Genomic DNA, 21,145 nt, shown 5'->3' with positions numbered 1-21,145 from the left:
TTCACGCGATCCAACTGGACTGTTCTTCCCTCATACCACAGGAAGTCTGCTTGCCTCACGTCGACACATTGCAGACTGTACCTCTTACTGCTGGACGGGTTAGTTTATCGTTAAGCGTGTATTTGGAGGTTAATACGACACCATCCTATACACACCAGTTGCGTCACACATAGCGACGAGCCTGAAGATCTGAGAAGCGTCGTTCGCAAGCCATGACCATCGGGCTATAATCATCCATATTGGAGATTACTTCTGTGTTATTTGTCAGCTAGCGTTCAGTAGAAGTATGATATGTGCTAACACGATGTCGCAGAGATTTCTTCGCTTGCTCCTTACCTTCCGACAGTCCAGAGAGGTGCAAATTCTTCAGTGCAGTACCTTTACCTTGCCATTGCGTGATAGAGCGGCTAACACTGGTCTCACGAATAGTTTGGGCAGACGATAGCAAACTTTTATCCGCAATGGAAGCTTGGTTAAACCCTACACAGTTGGTGGGTACACCTCAAAGGCCTTCACAAGCGCGGCGGGCCCAGTTCGCGCGCTCACCTGCAACCTCGATTGTGCCGATGCAGAAGCGTCAACGGACCCCCAGCCCGACCCCCATGTCTCCTTCCACAGACGGCAACCCAGCTACTCCGACCAAGCAAAGGAGGATTGAGGGTGCCTCTGTCGACGCAACACGCACACGGCCTACCACCCCCGCCCTGACCGCCTCCCAGCGTGCGGCTCGACAAGCCGAAATTGAGAGAGGTCTGACAGAGGCGAAGAAGACTGCTCGTTTAGCGAGCATCCAGGAGGCATTATCTGCCGTTCAGGGGTCTTCGCAGGCGAACGCGCCTTCTGGAAGTTCGCCCACGAGCTCTCGTATCCTTCCGCCGACTTCTCGAGGTGGATCCTCCCGCGTCCGTACGAGCGAAGACACTATCCAACTTCCTGGACAGCAAGTTTCTGATCTTCCGCGCTCGCTCTTCCCTTCTCCTGTATCCCACAATCCAACGATTCTCAGGGGTCCACCTAGACCGCCACAATCCTCACAGTCTGACGCTGGATACTCGATAACCTCCGAGATAGAGGCGGCAGAGTTCGACGACCTAGAGGACAAAGCAATACAGACAGACCCAGTAGACGACGAGGAGTCCATTATCGAAGAATTCTGGAACACGCCGCCCGCGCACAGCGTAATTGGCTCTCCCGTCGCATATCCCTCTTCACCAGGCAAGTTGGGCGACTTCGGTACCGGCACCTCCCACGAAGAGATGTCCCGAGTGCCGAAAGCGGAGTCCGGACGTGGATCCTGGCTGCCGGCTCCCCGTCAGACCCAAGGGCGGGGGCGCACACCACGTGTATCAACTCCCGGTGGGAATGAGGGCGGCATGCTCTTGACGCCGCCGGGGACTTCCCAGAGAGACTACGAGTCTGCGGGTCAGTGGGGCCGATACCCTCGACAACAGTCACCTTCGCCATCACCGTCACCGACGAAGGGCAAGGGACGTGAACTCCCTCGCTCTGAAAGCGCGAGTACGAGCCGCTCGCAGTGGCAGATGATCCAGGATGATCCGGTGCGCGTCCTGTGTTGTATTTCGAGAGGATGCAGAGGTCTGATGCCGCGCTTCTTTTCTTGTTATCCTATTCTTCCTGTCATATCGTGCCCGCGTGTGCGCCATATGGTCATGTTTGCCGTGTAGGAGAACCCCTTCCACGAGCGTGCGGCTGCTCTTCGAGCGGGATCTCCGACGACGTCTGTTCTCTCGGGAGCTGAGAGCATGTATGAAAGTGCGGGGTTACTCTCGGGTCCGTTCTCCGCTGATACTGTGGCGGCACAAATTGCATCCTTGACCGACATACCGGAATACATACGCAAGTTGGAACGAAGGCAGCGCGCAGCGATGAATAGCGCGGAAATTAAATCCCGGAGAATCGCCCAATTGGAGGAAGAGGTGCAGCGGTGCGTTTTGCATGTCAAGTCACAAAAGCGTCCGTCGATGCTGACGAATCACCGCGGGCACGGTCGCAGACTGAGGAACGAAAAGCGGGCATTGGAAGAAACTGTTGCAGCCTTGCAAGTTCGACGATGACCCTGCTCAATGGTCCGACCTCACTGCTCATTCCGGCTCATATCCCACCCGCTACCCCGCACGCCCTCCTTCGATCTACAGGGGCCCCGCCATTGCATCGCATCGCTTAGCCTCAAACTCTGAGATTGCCCAACTCTCTCGTAAATTCTCGAGAGTCTCTGTCACTCGTCCACGGTCGGTCTATAATTACGGAAGGAACGGATAGTCTTTGTCATTGCCTCTTCATAGTTTCCTTGCTGTCGGATTGTGGGCCGCCCACCACGCGCTAGCCAGTCCCGCGGACTTGGGTTGCGGGCCCCGTTGTCGTGGTGGTTCAGTTATTCTTATGTTACTCGCTGCTTTTCTCTGTGCTCTCCTTTGCTCGGATCCCCTCAATACTATGATCTTCCGAACACCGTCGTACCGCTGACCCCGATCCCCTGAGACCTCGATAGACCCCCCAAATTTCATACAAGGTTGCAACAGGGACCGCGCGACGTGAGTAGGGACCCCTCGGGCTCAAATACTGGAACGAATAGCAAGTTCACCCGTCAAATTTCAATTGGCAACGATTAATATGTACGTTCGCCACATGCCATGCCTGCGACATTGAGTCGACTATCACCTGAAATTTAGGGCATCATGTCGTTTGCAACTTCGTTCCTGTGGGTGTGCAGGGATGCATCAACGCACAGACCTACTAACCATCCCTGGGCTATGTGTTCAGACATACTAATCCTCGGCATGTCACCACTTACCGCATGCTAGTTAAATGTCTATCCCGATTGTCAGGAACCCCGAGGACGTTGATCTATTACTTCGCTCACGTCGAGGATGTCTACGCATTCCGCACGGGACGCCGTTCCCATGTTAGCTACAGGCACCGGGGAACGACAGGTTGACATGTCGCTGAACTAATGCATGGTGAGTATCCCCGCGGCATCTATGAGTTCCGACGTGGCCAACAAACAGGCTATTGGTCTGACAGGCGTGGGCACCCCGAAGGTAGTAAAGTTTCATTGGCCTCATAAGGACAGGACGCCTCGAAACCTACAGGATGAATGGAGTCACGTTTAGTTAATCATATGCTCTCATGGGCGACTTGAATGCGTTCCCTAGAGTACATTGCACGGCGTAAGGCGCAAGGCTCGTCTGCTCACTAACAGGAAGTGGTGTTGATGTGTACCCAGGATCAATAACAATGCTCACACGACCGAGTGACTGCCTCACGGTACGTCATCCCTGGAATCGAGACTCGAAACACTGACTGTCAAGCACCCTGTCTCTGATAGTAGGCCAGAAGTCATCTACAATATCTGTAACACAAGCTCATCACCAAGGAAGGGTGGATGACGCAGCATTTGAGCTCAGAGACCCCCTTCTTGCCGTGCATGAGTCGCCCGCAAGCCGCGACTCTGTATGACAGCCTCCGGAAGCTCGACCGACGACGTGGGCTCTGCCGCACACTGTCAAACCGACGCGCCGTTGCTATGCTGTCTCAGATGCAGCGCAGGGTCGGGAGCGTTCCGCACGTCAAGGAGAGGGCCACGCAGGGTTGGTGGCGTCATATTGCACTCGAAGCACACCCTACTTGACATGTATCGGCTGGAAGTTCCGCATTCCAACAGCAAAACGTCCCATCGGAAGTAAACTGTCCGCTACACGTCAGACCCGGGTATCCTGTCGAAATCTGAATTGTACACGCACCATGGGTTGCGAAGAAGTTTGTATGAGGAATATCCTCCATGAGACAACTTCCACTGTCTATTCGGACTGCAGTATGCGACCTTGTATTGTTCACCCACGAGCTGCTTCATGTTCAGATGCCGGGTCGGTGCAGGTTGAGAAGAAGATCAGAATACGAGGGTCGGAGGAAAGTCTCGCAGTCAAAACTCCGGGTTTTTCTTCAAAAGCCGGGTGCAGATAATTGGCCAGATCCCGTTGGCCCGGCGCAGATCGTTAGCCTATCGCGCGATAGGAGATGCAACGACACAAGAGCAGCGCTGGAAAGTGTTGTGAGGATGCAAGCATGTGGTGACTGGAGTGTGGTGGGGTTCAGATAGACACTAGGGTGGACATGTTCCTGCCGACTGCGCTCTCGTCAGGCACACACTAACAAAGTGCCCAATGGCAAGATGTGCACGCTCCGACCAATCTGCTTTGATAATACAAACCGGCTATGCCGGGGGATCTAGTCGTGGAAAGAAACTAGGGATGATCGGAAGCAAGGGAGGCCGCTCGGTGTTCCAGCACCGTCGAAGACGGCAACGTCGGTCGCTCGGGTAAGTTCTGCTGAAACAGTACAGAGCCGCTCGAACCGGCAACTCTACACCGTTCCTGCGTCGAGTCTAACGGTGAACGCCGACATCTATTGCGTGTACGTCTTCGGAAGCGATGCCTGGGAGTACGACATAGGTGGGAATACCAGGTATGTGCGTGAGATCGTATTGAGAGCTGAGCATGTGCTCCAAACATGCGATATGCTGACTAGGGCTCACGAGCTATCACGACATCCCATTCGTCCGGTGACAATATTGCGATACGTACCTTTACATCGCAGAGGCCTTCTGACGGTGATCTAGCCGAAGAATGCTGCGCGGGTTCTCACCGGTGGGTGTATCCAAAGCCTAACATGGGCATGAGGTTGAAAGGTTGAACTCGAGCGATCTGCGGCAGCCGGACGCGTGGGTGAAATGCCATGGGCTTCCTAGCAAACCCTGTGGGCTTTGCGGTCCTTGTACATGCACCGAACCAACAGACGACTCTGTTTGGACGGTCAGGCCCTTGAATCGTCACCACTACATGATACTGACCGTTCCAAAGAAGTTCGTCTATATCGTTGAACTCGGCTGTTGATCGGAAGAGTGACGTACTCGAGTACCTGAATTCAGGCGGTAAGCAACCATCGAAAACAGTATGAATGATCGCACAGGCAACTCACGACAAAAGACAGACATTCACCTCCGGTTCTGGTAGCCGCACAGAATGTGACCCTCTTCTGCAGAGCATGGAAATGATCTATGTCCTACGTCCTCCGATCAAACGCAGTTGACAATTGGGGACACCCCAGGAGCAAATCGCAGGCAACCAGCAACAAGCTTGCTACGGGACTAACCACAAACGTCACTTTTTGTTGATGGAACGGCGAGATATCGTGATATCAAGCGTAACTTGAGCGTAAATGCAATAAGCGGAGCGCTTGATGTCGTTCCTAGGAACTAACCCGGACCGTGACCAATGTCAGCTTCTCAAGAACACGACATGGCCGTACGACTCACCGCCGGCGAGGACATTTCGGGAGGTTTGAAGTTGCAGGTGCCAGGACTATCGAGACAACAAACACCTTGACGAATGTGCAGAACTAGTCAAGTGCATATCGTCGCCCCATGCTGGTCTGAGAAGGAACGCATGTCGAGCACATAACCATAGTAAATAATACCGACACGGTGATCGTACAGAGGTATGTACCCGACAGCACCGCGTCCGAGCTCCCGATAGTATCCTATCCTATGTACAGTGGGAGCGTAGGTATGGAGGTGTGTGGTGTACGACGACGAGACGCGGCTCTGAAGTCCAACGACGAAGCGCGCTCCATGAGTCCAGCGCTCTGACCGTCCAATGACCCGCACAGCGAAGTGGACGGTTCTACATGGAGGCGTTCGAACTGGAAACCGTACAGACGCTGCAGGCGCGTGGTGAGAACGGTGAGAATGTCCGCAGGGTCCAGAACACGGAACCAACGAGCGATGCGATGTGCGGAGCGGGTGCGACGTAAGGATGTCTAGCAGAACACACGGGCCAGCCACAGCTTGAACCGTGTCCACCAACCGCCTTGCCATCCGTCGACACGGCGTTTAGACCCGAGCCACATGGCCCCGGTACCGACACTAATCTCCTTGCGCCCTTCTTCCTCCAGACCTTCTTCGATATCGGCAAGCCGGCGGGAGGCGGAGGTAGCGGGGAAACGCGGGAGTGCATTCCGTGCGATGAACGAGGGGAAGAGGGTGAGCAGATGCAGTAATTCGGGGTTTGGAAGGTCCGGCGCAGTCCACGTCCGCAAGTATCCATCAGAATCGCAGAAGTCGCGGTTTGGATTGGGCTGAGGCGCCGGTGCGAAAAGATCATCGACTTCTCCTAGTGGAGTGGTAGGCGTAACTGGCTCGTCTGCAGCCGACGAACCGGAGGTAGAGAGGTGACTCATTCCCGTCTGCGCAGACGAGTACGAAGTTGATAGGGTCGATGTATCCAGGAAGGGATCACTCGGTGCTCGAGGTCGTCGGGTCTGGGTCGTGGAAGCAATGGGAGGCGGCTTCTGTGACCTTCCTGTCGGGGTGCGTTCAGAGGGAAGCGGTTGTGATTGTGACCGAGAGTGTATGGGCGACAGAGGAGTGGATGTAGGGAAATTGTTGGCGGAACTAATTGTCGAGGGGGTACGACTGAGCGATGTCGTCTCTTCGAAGGCAAGAACCTGCGTTGCACGTCAGTTGACTCGTAGACGGACCGCTGGCTGTTGGAACTTACCCCTTTGAGTACGTCAATAGCCTCTAGCATGAAATCTTTCCCGCTGGAAGACGGAAGTTGCCGGTTACATATTCAATAAGCTTAAACATGCGGGGATTGTGCGAGGCGCACGTACGCTGATTCCTTGAACACTGCGTCGTCTATTTCCCACTCGATCCTATACGGACCTGCTCCTCCCAAATCTTGCGGTATCACTTGTAACCGCATGACCGCCCACAGGCCCTGGAAGAAGGGCTTCGTGCCTGGCATGCCCATCGTACACCAGGTGCGGATGAAACGGTCCAGTCGCTCGTACCGTTCCTTCTTCGCGAGCGGACCCTTGGGATTGGCGCGTGAATGAGGCATCAACGAACCTCCTGGTTTCGTGGCGTTCAGGTGCGCCTTGAACTCGGCATCCCTACGCGCGCTTACACTCGCGTGGTACGCTGAACGGATGGAAGCTTGCAGACGGGCGAACGGGGCACGCTGCGAGGGTGGAAGCGTAGCAAGGGTCTGTGTCATGATCCTGCCGGCATCATCGTCTTGCTGGTAATACCTGTGGCACTTAAGCTGTCGGGACCAGTGTGTCGCCACGGTGAGAAGAAGACTCGTACCATGCTCTACAGCGCTCTGCAAATTCTTCTAGCTCGCTGCGCATGGGGCGCGAAGGCGTGTTTGAGCGACTGTGCTTCGCAGAAGTGGGTGAGGTCATTCTGCTCATCCTCCTCGTACTCCGGGAGCGAGGACTGTACGGCGAGGTGGGAGAGGTGGGTTGGGAGGGTGAGGTAACTCGTCTGGGGGACTTTGGGGAGGACGGCAGGTCATAAAGGAGTGTTTCCGTAGCATCTTTTTGTTGACCTAGGATCTGAGAATTCCTGATTGGCAAGTTGTTCGTCCTAAGAGGCAAGGGCGGGGGGCGCGGGCGTTGCGTCTCGAGCCGATAGGATGGGGCAGACATTTGAACAAAGCAATACCTCGATATGCGTGCGGGCTGGGCCGACAAAGGTATTCAACGAGCAGGCGGGAGGGCAGGGTCCGCGTCCGGAGATACCCTGGAGGCGGTCAAGCAGAAGGAAGACTTAGATAAGGCAAGATGGGTCGGCTAGATGTGTGCCAGGAGGGCGAAAGATGAGTAAACGGGGACCATGCAACGCTGGACGTTGCCTGTGCAGATGCCGCCACCGTTGGAAACGATGAGGAAGATGGTAAGGACGAGGAGGGCGTCGTTGCGCCTCAACGCGGCCGTCGCGCCGAGCTGCGCCGAGCCAAGGTTGGTCGCCACGTGGCGCTTAATGGGCCCTTACAAGCTGTGGTGATCGCGCAATGGCCAGTGGCAGTCAGTCGTACTTAGTCTCTACAATCATCTACCATCCAACGTTCTTCGCTTTCTAACCATCTGCTCGACACTCCGCTCACAAATTGAGGCCAGCAAATTTGAGCAACCTTGGCACGACAAGCCAGCTGAGGCCCTCATGGGGGCCAGTGTTGGCGAGAAAAAAAAGTAAATTGGCGGGTCAGTGACGACATCTTTTCAACACTCGTCCGAATGTGGCCGACAACACATTCCGATGTCGGGTACTGACGGGTATGCACTGGGTGAGGTTCTTTTATGCCCCATCTACAAAGCTGGTAACAGGACTGACCACTAGCGACCAAAGACATGCAGATCCGAAAGCGCGAGGCCGTCTCTGCGCCTTGTTTGAGATAGATTGCGGTCCAAGTAAGACACAGCTCGGGCTCTGCGGCGCAGAAGAGAATTCGATAAAAACGCTCCCTGTTCGACAACATCGCGACAATCCCCATCCACCCCGAAGGATACTAACGGCGACTTTGCCGCGATCCAAGCCCCATCCCCGTTTTCATCGAGCGCAGTGGCACCGCCATTGACATACACGGTTCCAATGAGCTGACTGTTCCTGAAACGAAAAGCCGAGACTCGTAACTCGTTGCTAGGTGCGGCATCTCTTGGTCGCCCGTTGCAGCCTCGCAGTCTCCGGTAAGTATACCTCTCCGCTCCATCGTTATAATGAGCGGTCTTTCCGAGCGCTGTCAACCTGCGACTCTATCTACCTCGTGCACAGGATTGTGTGGGAGGTCTCCGCGGATACGGACGGCACTGGCCCTTGCGGTCTGCGCCTCCCGTCGCAATGATGCGCGCAGCAGAGCGCATTACTCCCAACTGATCATTGCAGAGTCCAACCGACAGTGTCACCCTAGGACCTCCAGCGGCACTCCCTGCTGATACGCAATCTGTTCCGCTTACAACTTCGTATTTTGTCAGGCCACCAACGCGCGAAGCGGACATCCTCCTCATTAACGCAACAAAACGCATATGTGCCTCCTTCTGTGGTTCAACCAAGCTATGTTGGGTAACACAACGAGTGCCTCGCCCCTCCGATGATCGGGTACGAGAAGCACGGATTCGAATCACGATACGTCTTGTCGTAGGCCAGCCGCGGACGGGACGCCTGGTATGGACGCTCAGGTGCAAGCCACCTGGGCTTCTCGCGCGCGTGTTTGCAGCACATACCGCGGTGATACGCTCGAGCGTATGTCGGCACCGTGGACGGTGTCCTCGACAACCAAAACCATACGTTATCCGGGCGCATAGGCTCCATAGAACAACAGATACGGCCTCGCTACCGGCCTTCTCAGCTTCTGGTCTTCGCCAGCGACCAGCTGTTGTGTTGTCTCTGCACGAGGTCCGTTGTCTTCCGTCACTTCTGTCACTCTCCCAACTCACCCGCGGTCGTAGCCCGAGGCCCCATCAGAGTGGGAATATCCATCATGCACGCCCTGCTGCTGGTTACATTACCGGCGCTCGTGCTGGGGGTGCCGTGACGTAAAGGCGCGGCGTACAGGAGATATCCGGGCAGCATCTGTGCCTCTTTGCTTGCCGTGACGTGCCTTCTCTTCTTGGACTCCCGTACATAGACCATTTGACCAAGCTGCAAGCCTCTTTATGGCCTAGCACAGAGTGTGCTCAGTCATGCAGTCATGGTCGGTCTTCTGGCTGTCATCCGCCATTGACAACGACAATGACACTCGTGATCCACCTCTTTTGCGTTAGGCCTCGGCACAGCGATATCCCCTGCAACATTAAGACACTGATAGCTCGACAGTACGACATACAACCATACGCCAGCACGCTCTAGTGGGCTGAGCTTGAAAGAGGCTTCTTGAGCCGCCGGGTTCTGACAATGCTCCGCTGGCGAGACATCAATGTGGCGTCGCGGCATGTCAGATTTCGGTCTTCAAGTGGTTTTTGCCCTCCGTCCCTTGGACAAGTAGAGCTACTCTCTTACTCCTCCTGCATATCTGACGCGCGTTACGGTGACAGGTGGTCAGACGGTCCACACTCAATGTTCCAGGGCGCAAGGTGCGTGCGTTTCAGTAAGAGCCCTTCTGCGTGCAGTAGTCGCCTCCGCGACACGACATTGTCAGCAGAATCTTCTCGGGCACATCGTGACCATGGAAGCTGAAGTGTCCACTCGTCCGGGCGTGCCTGCCTGTCCCATCAGTTGATGCGCACTCCCGCAGAACGTCCGTATGTCGCGCTCCTCGGAGTCGGAAATCCGGTCTCTTTTCCGGCGGACGAGCCCACGGTGCGTGCACATACTATAACGCTACAAAGACTGTTGATGCCCGCAATTCCGCCCAACCCTCTTCTGACTGGAGGCCCTTCTTTCATTTCCGTCTGCAAGCCACCTATGTCACCCGCGGCGGATCCGTGTCAGGACAAGACAGACGCAGACAGTGTGCACATGCACACCATAGAAGAGGCGGTGCGTCCCGGGCCTTCTCTCCGATGATACGGGCTGCGCATCCCGACTCGAGCTTAGCGGTGCGGCGGGGGGCGTCCGGCGGCGCGACGGGGTACATACATACAGAAACAGTATGTGCATTGCGTGCGACGATGACGGAGCGCGCGCCAGTTGCGCTATCGGCCGCCGCGCTGTTGCGCAGCGCTGATCACCTGTGTGGACGAGTCGGGAAGGGGCTCTCTGACTCTGGTTCTGTGACAATTGCTATCTGTCAGTTGCGCCTACAGCGTTCGTGCTGCAAACCTTGAAGGCAATGGAGCCATGGGGCCGATCCCGACTGCGCCCTTCATCGCGCCCGGACCCTGCAGGTTTCTGTATTTTTGGGTATGTCGGCCGGAGTGCCCGTCCCGACATAGGGGAAATCAAGAGTTTGCGGCTGACTGATTGGGTTGGGCTGGTGGACCTGATATGTTGTAGGCTGTCGGGAGACGGTATGTGGGTCAACGTTCCAACGCTGGTCGGCTCATGCAATCCACTGTCGACTCCGTATGTCACAAAGCATCCGCGCACGGCGTCGAGATGAGCTACGATGTATCATTCGATAGGCTGTCATGTTATTACGGTACGTATGTGCTCCACTGATCATCTCGATCCTCGCGATGGAGAACGCAGCGCGTCTGAGGGCATGCCCCATGGCCGGGCAGGAGGAGCGGCGGGGGATGGGGATGATGGACGAGCAGCGCGGGTTACGTACGTGCTCCGTGACCGCAGCGGAAATGGACTAGTGTGCTGCGAGCGCAGGGCGAAGGCGATGGGGAGAGGATGGATGGCCGGGCAGCGTACCTGGACCAGGAGGGTGCAGTCAAGGAGACTCGAGCGCGTCTGGTGGTTCATTGAAATGCTTGGCACTTCTCTGGCCGAAGCTCGGCAGAAGGATGCGGGCTGCACCCAGACGGCGCCCGATGCAGCCTTGGAGCATCACTTGAGCAGCGCGAGGCGTCCACGGTGCGAGTGTCCGTCTCTGTCCACCGCCAGGCTACTGTCTCCTGCTACTCGAACTGCACCTATCGTGCGATCTCTGCGTCCGCCCGTGACGTGCCCTCGCGTCATTGCGCTGCTCCGCGGAAGACGGGAAGTACACGTACGCCAATCCCTCTCTCGGGGGCCCGTGCCCGTGGCCCTGGCAGCGGGCCCTCGTCCTCCTCGCGAATGAGCACGAATGAACCTACCCGCCCCCCGGACTGCCCTCGGCCAGCGATCCAGAAACGACGCAGCGGATAAGCACCCCGACCTGCCCCCGCCCCATGCCCGAATCAGTGGCACACAGCATGCGCACATCGTCCCCGGCCCGCTGGGCCCCTGATACATTGCGCGCTGCCTCTTCCGGCATGACAGATTCTTCCGCGAGTGCCCCAGACTGGGACAACGGTCGCGGAAGCAAATGTGCACCTACAAATCATGATGACCTCGATCATCCTCGCCTAACCCTCTGGCAGCGGCCTGCAGGCACCCACCTGACGAAATGCAGGCTTGTTAACCAGATGCCGGTTCTAGCACAAGTCTGCAGCCCTGAGTGAGTTGACGAAGCCTATCGGCGTCCATCCACGTCGACAAGATGCGCAATTCTCTCTGATGATGACGGGGGTCCATTCGCGTGCCGGTCCCCCGCGACGCCTTCCTTCCTCGGCCTGACATTACCCACCTTCACCTATCGCCAACCGCGGCGCACACCCGTATCCTTTCCCAGACGCAGCGGAGGGGCGCATGTGCACCCCTCGCGCACCGAGGGAGCCCTGCAGCCACGCCCCAGACACGCATCCCCACGCACGACCTGCGATCTCTGAACCGATCGGCGGGGCCGCGTTGATAGACACGGACGTGTTCATAACCATCCTTCTCGTTCCCTCGGCCTCTCCGCTCTTTCGTGGGCCGTGTCCGCAACAACGGTGGCCGCGCAATAGCCTATCGGGATCTCCTTCCCGAGAGGCACAAGAAGCCCACCCCGACAGCCAGTCGCGGTCTGCGTTCTGCTGGGAGAGCCCGGTGCCATACGGCGCGGGCCCTCTAGCGTGGGCACTGAAATGCCATGCGCGCGATTTGACAGGGCTCCTCGGCCAATGGGTGCTCAGTCGCCCTCAGTCGCCGTGGGCAAAGGATTGGAGGATGAGCGCGTTCCCTACACGAAGCTTCGGCCCCGGGTCATGCATACGCAACCGCTACCGTCGGGTGCTGTGTCGATGGTTCTGTGCAATGTCCGGCGGCCATGTTCAATGAATGCACTGATGGTTCGTCATCGCCTTGCTTCGGGGGGAAAGTGCGGGTTGCAGATCGCGCGATGGCGACGAGCTGCACTTTCTTTGAGCGAGGCACTGATCTCGATGTGACCTTCTGTTAACGAGCTGCGTTTGTGCGGGTGAAGAAGTGACGTAGCACGCAGAACATGAGTTGTGGTAGCGAGGAGATGCAAGCCGTACGGTGGCCGCGTCCACAGAACGTTGTATTGCAACAACCTGTTGTCATTACTCATCTCCGCAGCAGCTCAGGGCGCGAGGAGAAGCGGATGGTATAGAAGCCGGAGGGCCCGAAGCAGGTGGACCATATGGGCGACAGATACCGATGGTCAGAAATGCACTGTGCGGGCCCCCGGGCAACCCCGTGTCGAAGGCAAGGAGGGCTTCTGTGGGCAGCATCAGGAGGGCTCTACGGAACTTGAAGTGTATCAGGCTTGTTTGAGAGTGCATGTGATGAGGGGACCCGGCGGGATGGATAGAGATAGAGGAAAGAGGCAATCGTCGATCACGCCAGGGCACAGAGGCACCGCTGAAGAGCGTTCTAGCTAGAGCCTATGGGCAGAATGCATTAGACGAGGACTTCTGCCGAACGAATGACGGCGGGAGCAGATGCGCAGGAGACTGTGGAGTGGATGGATCTGGAGCGGGCGGTGGCAGTCTGGCGGTGATCAGTCGAGGAGGGGAAGGGGGGGCCTGGGCTGGAGACGAGGACATGGGCGCAGCGAGAGGCGTGCCGTGGGCGGGGTGGCTGTAGAAGCGCAGGTTGCCGGTAAGGTTTGGCGCAAGGGGGGAGAAAAAGAACGAATAATTGGGATACCGGAAACCCTGTAAGGTTAGTCGTCGAGAGGGGGCGATGGAGATTTGGTGAGATCGCGAGGAAGCGCAAAGTCGAAGGAGATAGAAAGTCCGCCGACAGGGATAACGTCAGCGGGCCCGTGCTGGCGTCCGAGAGAACACAGGACGGCGCAAGAGGGAGAGCTGGCCAATCGGGACAAGAGGCGTCAGAGTCGGAGCGGAGGGTCGAGAGAAAGAACAGACGGGGGCAAGGAGCGGGTTTCCACGGGATGGTATAGGCCACGAGCAGGGGTATGTTTCGAGGCGGATTCCACCCACGCGAAGGGATCTGGGGAGATACACGGAGGGTGGGAGCGGGGAGCAAGATGAGGGGGGAGATGCATCGACGGGTGGTGACAGCTGGGATGATTGATGAGAGGACGAGCGGACTGAGTATTTTGTCGGACGTTGAACCCAAAGAAGATTCAGCGCGAAGCGGGCGAAACGTGTCCGCTGCAAAGTGTCGAAGATATGGCAATCCATCAAGCGACGCTGCGGATACGCGTATAAAATGGAGGGCCGGGGGAGGAGAGCTGGTGTGTCCCGTCCGCCGGCCTCATACCTACGCGCCCGCACGCCAGCCCCCGCCTTGCGCAGACGCGATCAGTTGCGGAGATCTGTACGGTGCGCTGCTTCGAAGACGGCAACGGTAAGAGTGATAGATGGGCGGCGGGAACATGCACTGAATAAAAGCGTTGCGTTGCAGGAGTAAACTCGGGAGCACGACACAACAAGCTTCAGCGTCGATTGCAATGGCCCAAGCAGCCTGGCTGCCGTTGTCGGCAAGCACCGAACGCCGATCAGAATTTGGTATGTAATGGGTGATCGCGCGCGACGGAGAGGGCTCTGTTCCCTCTGCGTCTGCGTCTGCTGCTCTGTCTTGTCTCTCCTCCTCCTCCTCCTCCTCCTCCTCCTCCTCCTCCCGCCGCTCATCTCCATCTTCTCCCGCCGCCAGACATCCTCAAGTCCGCCTCCCTCCACCGTTCACGCGACAGGAGCATGTCTCTCGACTTCCCCCCGCCCCCGCAGCACCTCTATAACCAGCAAGACCTCGAGCACCCCTTCGGCTCCCTCCCCAATGGCTCCGACCTCCCCCCCGCCCACCAGCACCAGCCCCCGCACATGTCCATGAACGGCCATGTCCTCGACCGCGGCGACCCCATGGACGTCTCCGATCACGCCTCCTACGACATCTTCTCCTCCTCTGCCCAGTCTGCCCAGCGCTACCGCGGCAACAGCACCTCCTCCTACCCCCTCGGCGTCGACTCCATGTATAACCAGAGCCCCTTCTCCGAGTCCATACCCCAGTTCCACAACCCCAGCCCCGACCCGTACGCACTCCTGGGCAGCATGCCCTCCTCCTACAGCAGCGGCAAGCCCTCCCCGCTGACGCCCAACGATCCCGTCGGCTCCCTCCAGCACTCGTCCGCGTTCCCCTTCAATCACACCGAGACGAAGCCGTTCCATCATAACGGCTTCGACCCCGTGCGTTACCAGTCCAACGACTACCACGACGACTACAACGGCATCAACGTCAACTCCAATCTCGGCCTCAATGGCTTCTCCTCGTCGTCAACCCTTCCCCCGTTCCAAGATAGACTCGGCCGGATGCAGCAGGATTCCCGCTATCCTGGCCCCGTGATTCCCCCGCTCTCCATCCCGTCCCATCTTCACCCCAATCACACTCCGGATCCCATGTCCGGCGTGAATCCGAGTGCGATGAGCGATTTCCCGTCCTTCATGGGTTCTGGCCCGCACGACTTCCCCCTCCGCATGACCGGCATCGACGACTCCCTTGCCCGCCGTCTCAACGGTGGAGGAGCCGCGACAGATCTGCAGACCTTCATCCGGTAAGTTAGGACAATTAGATGCTGCTTGGAAACGCCCTCATTAAGCGATTACGCGCCCTCGATCACAGACCATATCTGGACCAGTACGTCCGCACCCCAAACAGACTCGCGTTCGGCGAGCGCACGGTCATCGTCATGTCAAGTAAGGTCGCCCAAAAGTCTTACGGCACGGAGAAGCGGTGCGTACCGTGCTTGCGCTCCCGACGTAGCCGAATGCTGACTTGACATGTTCTGCGTGATACGTCCAGCTTCCTATGTCCCCCGCCGACTGCGATCATGATTGGTAACTCGTGGTGGTCGGACGTAACGCGTCGCGGCGAGGAGCCTAAACTGTGCCCGCCTCGCGTCGTCGTTTCCATCTCGGGCGAGCCGGCGCCACAGGAGGGCTCGATCGAGTGGACGAGCGCGACGGGAAAGGCATTCGATGTTAGCGACCCTCCGACCGGGACGACGTACATCGGCCGCTGCGTAGGCAAGCAGCTCTTCATTTCGGACGTTGACGAGAAGAAGAAAAAGGTCGAGGCCCTCGTCAAGATCATGGCGCCCTCGTCCGACGACGAACCGGAGCGTGTCATCGGCACGTTCCCTAGTCGCCCGATCAAGGTCATCAGCAAGCCCAGCAAAAAGCGGCAGAGCGCAAAGAACCTGGAATGTGAGTCTTAGTGCTGCGACTGACATCTGGCGCGCCGCGGTCATGTCCCGGTCGTCGTGGTGTTGACAGGAGCCAACTGACCCGCGCTGGGGTTTGTAGTGTGCATCAATCACGGCTCAACCATCTCCCTCTTCCACCGACTGCGCTCGCAGACAGTGTCAACCAAGTACCTCTGCGTCTCTGGCTCCGGCTCATCATTCAAGGGCTCGGATGGTGCACCCCTCATGGGTCTTGATCAGCGCTCCAGGACGCAGACGCCGTCCTTCATCGCCCGCACGGCAAGTTGGGGTACGTCACAACTGTGGCTGCCTCCATTTGTTTCACGCTGACGCAGGCCCGTAGATCCGTTCATCATGTACATTGTGGATGTCAACAAGCCCGCTGGAGGCGTTGACTCACCTCCACCTCCGCCCCCTCAACCGGAGTACCCTTCACCGCCTCCAAACGCGATTCCCTTCACGAACAACGGATCCCAAATCCCCGTGTATTACAATCAGACCGTGGTCCTTCAGTGTCTGACCTCTGGAGTGGTTAGCCCCGTGCTGATCATCCGCAAGGTCGACCATCAGACGACCGTCGTTGGCGGTGGTCTGCAGGAGGGTGCGAAGGGCATCGCCGACCACTACTGCGCTCCAGGTGAGGTCTGCGGAGACCCCGTTTCGCAGTTGCACAAGATCGCGTTCGAGGTATACGACCCCGCCAAGGGCTCACCCGAGCCCGGTACCACCGGTGTCAGCGGCGCATTCCTGTCATGCCAAGGCGAGAAGGTGAACACGTTCCGCCCACTCGAGGGCCGGCAATGGCGGAACCCGCAACAGGCTCGCGAGTCTGACTCACCGGACGCGATCCCTGCATCCCCAATGGCTACGACGCCGACGTCGAGCAGCGGCACCGCGGACTACTTCGGCTCCAGCGCGGCGGGAAGCAGTGCTCCGACGTCCCCGGACCCGTCTGACTTCCCCTCCAACGACGGTGGGCGCGTCAAGAAGGGCAAGCGCGGATCAGGGTCTTCCAGCGGGGGCAGTCTACCGATGTCGAAGCCTGTGTCCCAGAAGGGCCGCAGGCGGCCCACATCCGCTGGATCTGCGGGCTCGGGCAGCAGGCGCGGGTCGGGCAATGACTCCGGCGCATCATCCGGCGCGCTCTGGCAGGTTGACATTGGTGAGACAAGCGTGTGGACGATCGTTGGTACTGGTGGGTGCTCTTTTATATTTTGTGGCTCGAAGAACGGAGGCTAACCGGAAGTGCGTGCACAGACCAAGTGCGGTACAATTTCTACGTACCCCCTGTGTTGTACGACAACCAGAGCTCGCCGAGCGGGTCATTCCCGATTCCGTCGAAGCCGGTGACGCCCTTCCCTGGGGTCGTCAAGTACCTCCCGCCCGACCGCGCATCGGAGGCCCCGAAGGCGAATTGCGCATCATCGCGCGCGGTACTGGCGAAGCCTAACCCTCATGCGTCGAAGATGCTCACGCTGTATGGCGAGAACTTCTCCAAGACAGACCCGGTCACGGTGTTCTTTGGGTCAGAGCCGTCGCCGTACGTCGAGGTGCGCTGCACGGAGGTGCTCGGGTGTCTCCCGCCAGACTCTGGGACCACCAAGCGCAGACCGATCATCCTCGTCAGGCCGGACGGCGTCGTGTTCCCGTCGAGTACGTACTACCCTTGACCAGCGCTGTGCGTATGAGGTCCTGCTCTTCCTCTCATCGTCTGCGTCTCGCTTGGTTTATTCCCTCTCGTCACCCCTGTAACTGGTTGCCCTCTGCCGTGTCTGCGCCCAGCCCATTCACGTCTTCGTGCCCCCTCATGTAGTACTCGTTGCGTTGCTTGTCGTCCGTTTGTTCTATCCTCTCCGCTCTGTCTGTCCTGCGCACTAGACTTTCTCCGCATGTTATCTATGTGTGTCATCTCTCCAGGATTCATAGGCTATATGGACTTGTGGTATGTACTTGTACAGTAGACCCGCTGCTCACCATTTTTGCGAATGTATAATGCCGCATCGCAGCCGTATCATTTTGTGTGTGCGCGCCGTGAACGTCATCGCCACTAGTGCTACTGTCACTGGCAGCGGAGAAATGCGTGCTTGGCCCGTTTCAGCATTGGTGGTGAGGTTAATGGATGGCTTCGCGCCCGCACGTTGCGCCACCGCCATCGCGCGTGGCTCGCGTATGGTACGCGCCCGCGAGGTTCACGAGCTTCGCGATGCCTTCGCCCTGGACGACCATGAGCCTCTCCTCGCTGCCGCACACACTCTGGCACCTCTACCTCAACCATCTCGTATACTATGAGCAAGGGTCATGGGTCGACAAGATCGCGTCTACGTTCCGCGTGCTCGCATTCGCGATGATTGCCCCGTTCATCATCCTGACACTCCTCGTATGCACCTCGTCTGCTTTCTAGTGTCACGCGCCCAAATTGACCGCCTCGTTCGCTTCCCCCCCTGCCCGCTCCTACGTAGGATGTCGCGTCGTATGTGATCGCACGCACGCTCGGAGTCATCGACGAGACCAAGGCGTCGACCAGCGGCAGCCCCGAGACCACAAAGAGCCGTGCCGGCCAGCCAACGATCGTCGTCAGTGAGAGCATCTCTCTCGTTGCGGCCACGCCCCTCCGGCCCCTCCCACCCGAGCTGTCCGAGGAGGACGTGGACGGGAACCTCAAGCTCTCCGGGGTCGACACGTTCTCGCCCGCGCCCTCGCAACCCGGCTCGCCCACGCTCCAGCGGCGCGAGTTCATGCAGCACTCGTACGCACACTACGGCTTGGGTGCGTCCCTGCAGATGAGTCCCTCAAACCCCGACTCGGACGTCTCGTCCATCCTGTCGTTCTCGCTCTCGCGGAATGCGGACGGGGGCCGTGCCGAAGCCGAGAAGAAGGACGGATACGAAGACGGAGATGCGAGTGCAGGGGGAGGCGGGGCGACGACGCCGAGAGACCCGGGGTCGAGCAGCGGCGAGTCTTCCTATGCCATGCTGGACCGAGATTCTGGATCAGAGGACGCGGGCGTGGTGCTGCGCAGGCGAACACGGCCGCCAGGAACTGGTGCTGGTGCGGGGCCCGATGCGGAGGACGGGGTGGCGTAGACTTTGCGGGGTAGCGTGCACAGTAGCGTGGACTGCATGCGCGGTGCGTTCTTCCGCGTCAGGAGACAAGGGGCGGTTGCTTGTTGCGGTAGCATGTTCAGGGAGGATGGGATTATACTGCTGTATTTTTATCTCCGGGCTCATACTCGTACACGGTGCGCAATATACTCAATACATAGCCGCCGTAGGTCCGTGTTTCTCGCGAACACCGCTCCCCCTCTTCACCACCCAAATCTCAACTGATCTCGAGAGAAGACTGGAGGCTTCCAGAGCAGGCACTCGGGGTGGATCCGACGCTTCCTCTTCTCCTTCGCCTTCCTGTACCGCTCCTGGACTGCTTCCGGGAGGCTGATGACATGCTGCCCTTTGTAATGCTTGAACAGCTGCAGCGTCGTGCACCTATCCGGATCCCGGCACAGATAGCAATCCGAGAAAGCTTGTTAGCAATCCGCAGTACATGTCCAAGGGGTAGGTGAAAGATGGACATACGTGTTCATCACGTCGGCGTGCGTGATAGAAGTCCTCTGAGCGATGTCGTCGATGGATACTTCCTCAGTGGTATTCATGAGGAGGTCAATTATCGTCTCCGCCCAGTAGGCACGATATCCTAGCAGACCTAGGTCGGAGAGAGGCTTCTCTGGACTACCGAGTTTGCCCTCTTTCTTGCTGAGCTCGTACGAGAATTCGATCAGTAGCTTGCCATAGCCATGGCGCTGGTGCTGAGGGAGCGTGAGGATACAGGCAACATTGTAGTTGTCCGCAGACTCCTTCTCTTTCGAGAAGTAGCCGACCATATGGCATCCTGTGGAGTCTCTTTGGCACTGTGGTTTTGCTATCAGATTGCCATCCTGCAAAAAAGTCAAAAGAATGGAACGAGCGTACCATAACGTAGTACAGGAATGGCGTTACATCATAGTACAGGGTCTTACTGCGCAGAAGCAGATGTCAGCCGCGATCGGGTGCTGTAGGCGACAAAGTGGCACGTACTGATCGAGGAAGCACTTTGAAAGCAAACTCAGGTTGCGGCAGTAGGTCAACTGCCGTTTGCCGTCCAGCTCGTAAAATGAAATGTCTTCGTGACGATAGATCTCGTTCCCAGGCGGATGAAGGAGGTTACATCGTTTCCGATGTCGCGAGAGCATGAATTGTGACCCAAAGTACGACAGGCAGAATTCGCAGAGGTAGAGAACGGGTAGGTGTGCGTATTCCTGTGGGTATGGACTGAAGTACCACGCGTCCACTTCGTGCTTGCCTATCTGCAGACGGTTCAGGTTCTTCACCCGCGCGATCTCGGATATGGACTGCGTCATGGACCCGGACGTGCGGAGCTTCTCAATCTCCTGCTCCTTGCTGAAGGCAGAGAGATGCTGGGGGGCCTGGGAAGGCTCCGCGCCTTCGAGGTCGAGGACTTCGCCCTCCCCATCCACGTCCATCTCCCCCTCCGCGTCGGCGTCGAGGTCCTCTTCCTCCTCCTCATCCTCCTCGTGCATAGTCTTGCGCTTCTGCCCGAGGACGGAAGGCGCAGGCGACGGGCTTGCACGTGCAGACGCGGGTGCAGAAGGCCCGGGCGTGCCAGGCGTAGGCGTGCCCGGGTCGCCCGCGACGGCGAGGGCATTCGCGGTGGCAGCTCGCTTGAGCAACGACTGCTGGCTCTTCTTCGCGGGAGTCTTCTTGCCCTGTATCTTCTTGGGCGCGGGAGTGGCCTTCGGACGGGGCCACTCGAGGTCGCGGCTCAGCACGAGGCGCGAGCCGGGGACCCAGTCGTCGAGGCGCTTGTTGAACTGGTCCCAGTGGACGAAGAACTCGAGGCGGTCCTCGGGTCGCTGGGGCTCCTCCTTCTTGACGGCGCGGGTGCCATATGTGCTGGTGGGCTTGTCGCGGATGGAGAGGATTTCCGCGAGACGCTCCTCCTCCTGGCCGTCGGGCCCAGGACGTCGGATGTAGAGCTTGCAGCCCACGGAGACCGTCTATTGGCCACGCATCATGAGCGCTAAATAGCCAGTCGCCATCGATGTCCCCGTCGGGGCGCGACACTCACCTGTATGCTGTACGTCCCACCCGGAGTAATCGGCGGCGGCGGTTGCGGACCCTCTTCCTTCGGTGTGTGTGGCGCCATCG

At 58.2% G+C, this 21,145-nt stretch overlaps 7 protein-coding genes across 7 annotated transcripts; 5 read left to right on the top strand and 2 right to left on the bottom strand.

Moving 5' to 3' along the window:
• The first annotated feature begins 271 nt into the window (after window positions 1–271).
• L226DRAFT_86772 (uncharacterized protein) lies at window positions 272–2,186 on the top strand. The gene is made up of 3 exons (XM_067687296.1): window positions 272–1,559; window positions 1,686–1,945; window positions 2,015–2,186. The coding sequence occupies exons 1-3, from the start codon at window positions 462–464 to the stop codon at window positions 2,073–2,075; spliced, it is 1,419 nt and encodes a 472-aa protein (XP_067534812.1). The 5' UTR covers window positions 272–461; the 3' UTR covers window positions 2,076–2,186.
• A 3,649-nt stretch (window positions 2,187–5,835) lies between these two features.
• On the bottom strand, window positions 5,836–7,266 carry L226DRAFT_571687 (uncharacterized protein; the record flags this gene model as incomplete). Its single annotated transcript, XM_067684579.1, has 4 exons — window positions 5,836–6,522; window positions 6,576–6,618; window positions 6,691–7,110; window positions 7,169–7,266. 4 exons carry the CDS (start codon window positions 7,264–7,266, stop codon window positions 5,836–5,838), a joined length of 1,248 nt encoding a protein of 415 aa, XP_067534811.1.
• Window positions 7,267–10,767: 3,501 nt separating this feature from the next.
• On the top strand, window positions 10,768–11,807 carry L226DRAFT_86582 (uncharacterized protein). Its single transcript, XM_067687293.1, has one exon. The coding sequence runs from the start codon at window positions 10,908–10,910 to the stop codon at window positions 11,529–11,531; it is 624 nt and encodes a 207-aa protein (XP_067534810.1). The 5' UTR covers window positions 10,768–10,907; the 3' UTR covers window positions 11,532–11,807.
• A 1,762-nt stretch (window positions 11,808–13,569) lies between these two features.
• On the top strand, window positions 13,570–14,352 carry L226DRAFT_86594 (uncharacterized protein). The gene is made up of 2 exons (XM_067687294.1): window positions 13,570–14,092; window positions 14,150–14,352. Exons 1-2 carry the CDS (start codon window positions 13,698–13,700, stop codon window positions 14,259–14,261), a joined length of 507 nt encoding a protein of 168 aa, XP_067534809.1. The 5' UTR covers window positions 13,570–13,697; the 3' UTR covers window positions 14,262–14,352.
• Window positions 14,353–17,739, top strand: L226DRAFT_86595 (LAG1-DNAbind-domain-containing protein). The gene is made up of 6 exons (XM_067687295.1): window positions 14,353–15,293; window positions 15,362–15,472; window positions 15,542–15,945; window positions 16,045–16,233; window positions 16,288–17,139; window positions 17,202–17,739. The coding sequence occupies exons 1-6, from the start codon at window positions 14,443–14,445 to the stop codon at window positions 17,612–17,614; spliced, it is 2,820 nt and encodes a 939-aa protein (XP_067534808.1). The 5' UTR covers window positions 14,353–14,442; the 3' UTR covers window positions 17,615–17,739.
• Window positions 17,740–18,156: 417 nt separating this feature from the next.
• L226DRAFT_535703 (uncharacterized protein) lies at window positions 18,157–19,352 on the top strand. The gene is made up of 2 exons (XM_067680968.1): window positions 18,157–18,321; window positions 18,404–19,352. The coding sequence occupies exons 1-2, from the start codon at window positions 18,169–18,171 to the stop codon at window positions 19,025–19,027; spliced, it is 777 nt and encodes a 258-aa protein (XP_067534807.1). The 5' UTR covers window positions 18,157–18,168; the 3' UTR covers window positions 19,028–19,352.
• L226DRAFT_464314 (histone acetyltransferase) lies at window positions 19,249–21,143 on the bottom strand (the record flags this gene model as incomplete). Its single annotated transcript, XM_067675851.1, has 5 exons — window positions 19,249–19,426; window positions 19,517–19,848; window positions 19,910–19,955; window positions 20,015–20,994; window positions 21,066–21,143. 5 exons carry the CDS (start codon window positions 21,141–21,143, stop codon window positions 19,249–19,251), a joined length of 1,614 nt encoding a protein of 537 aa, XP_067534806.1.
• Window positions 21,144–21,145: the final 2 nt, after the last annotated feature.

The sequence above is a fragment of the Lentinus tigrinus genome, assembly GCF_003813185.1.
Source record: "Lentinus tigrinus ALCF2SS1-7 unplaced genomic scaffold L226scaffold_14, whole genome shotgun sequence".
In the NCBI taxonomy this organism is placed as follows: Eukaryota; Fungi; Basidiomycota; class Agaricomycetes; order Polyporales; family Polyporaceae; genus Lentinus; species Lentinus tigrinus.
The sequence above is the reverse complement of the archived record's forward strand: the minus strand, read 5'-3'. Positions and strand labels throughout refer to the sequence as shown.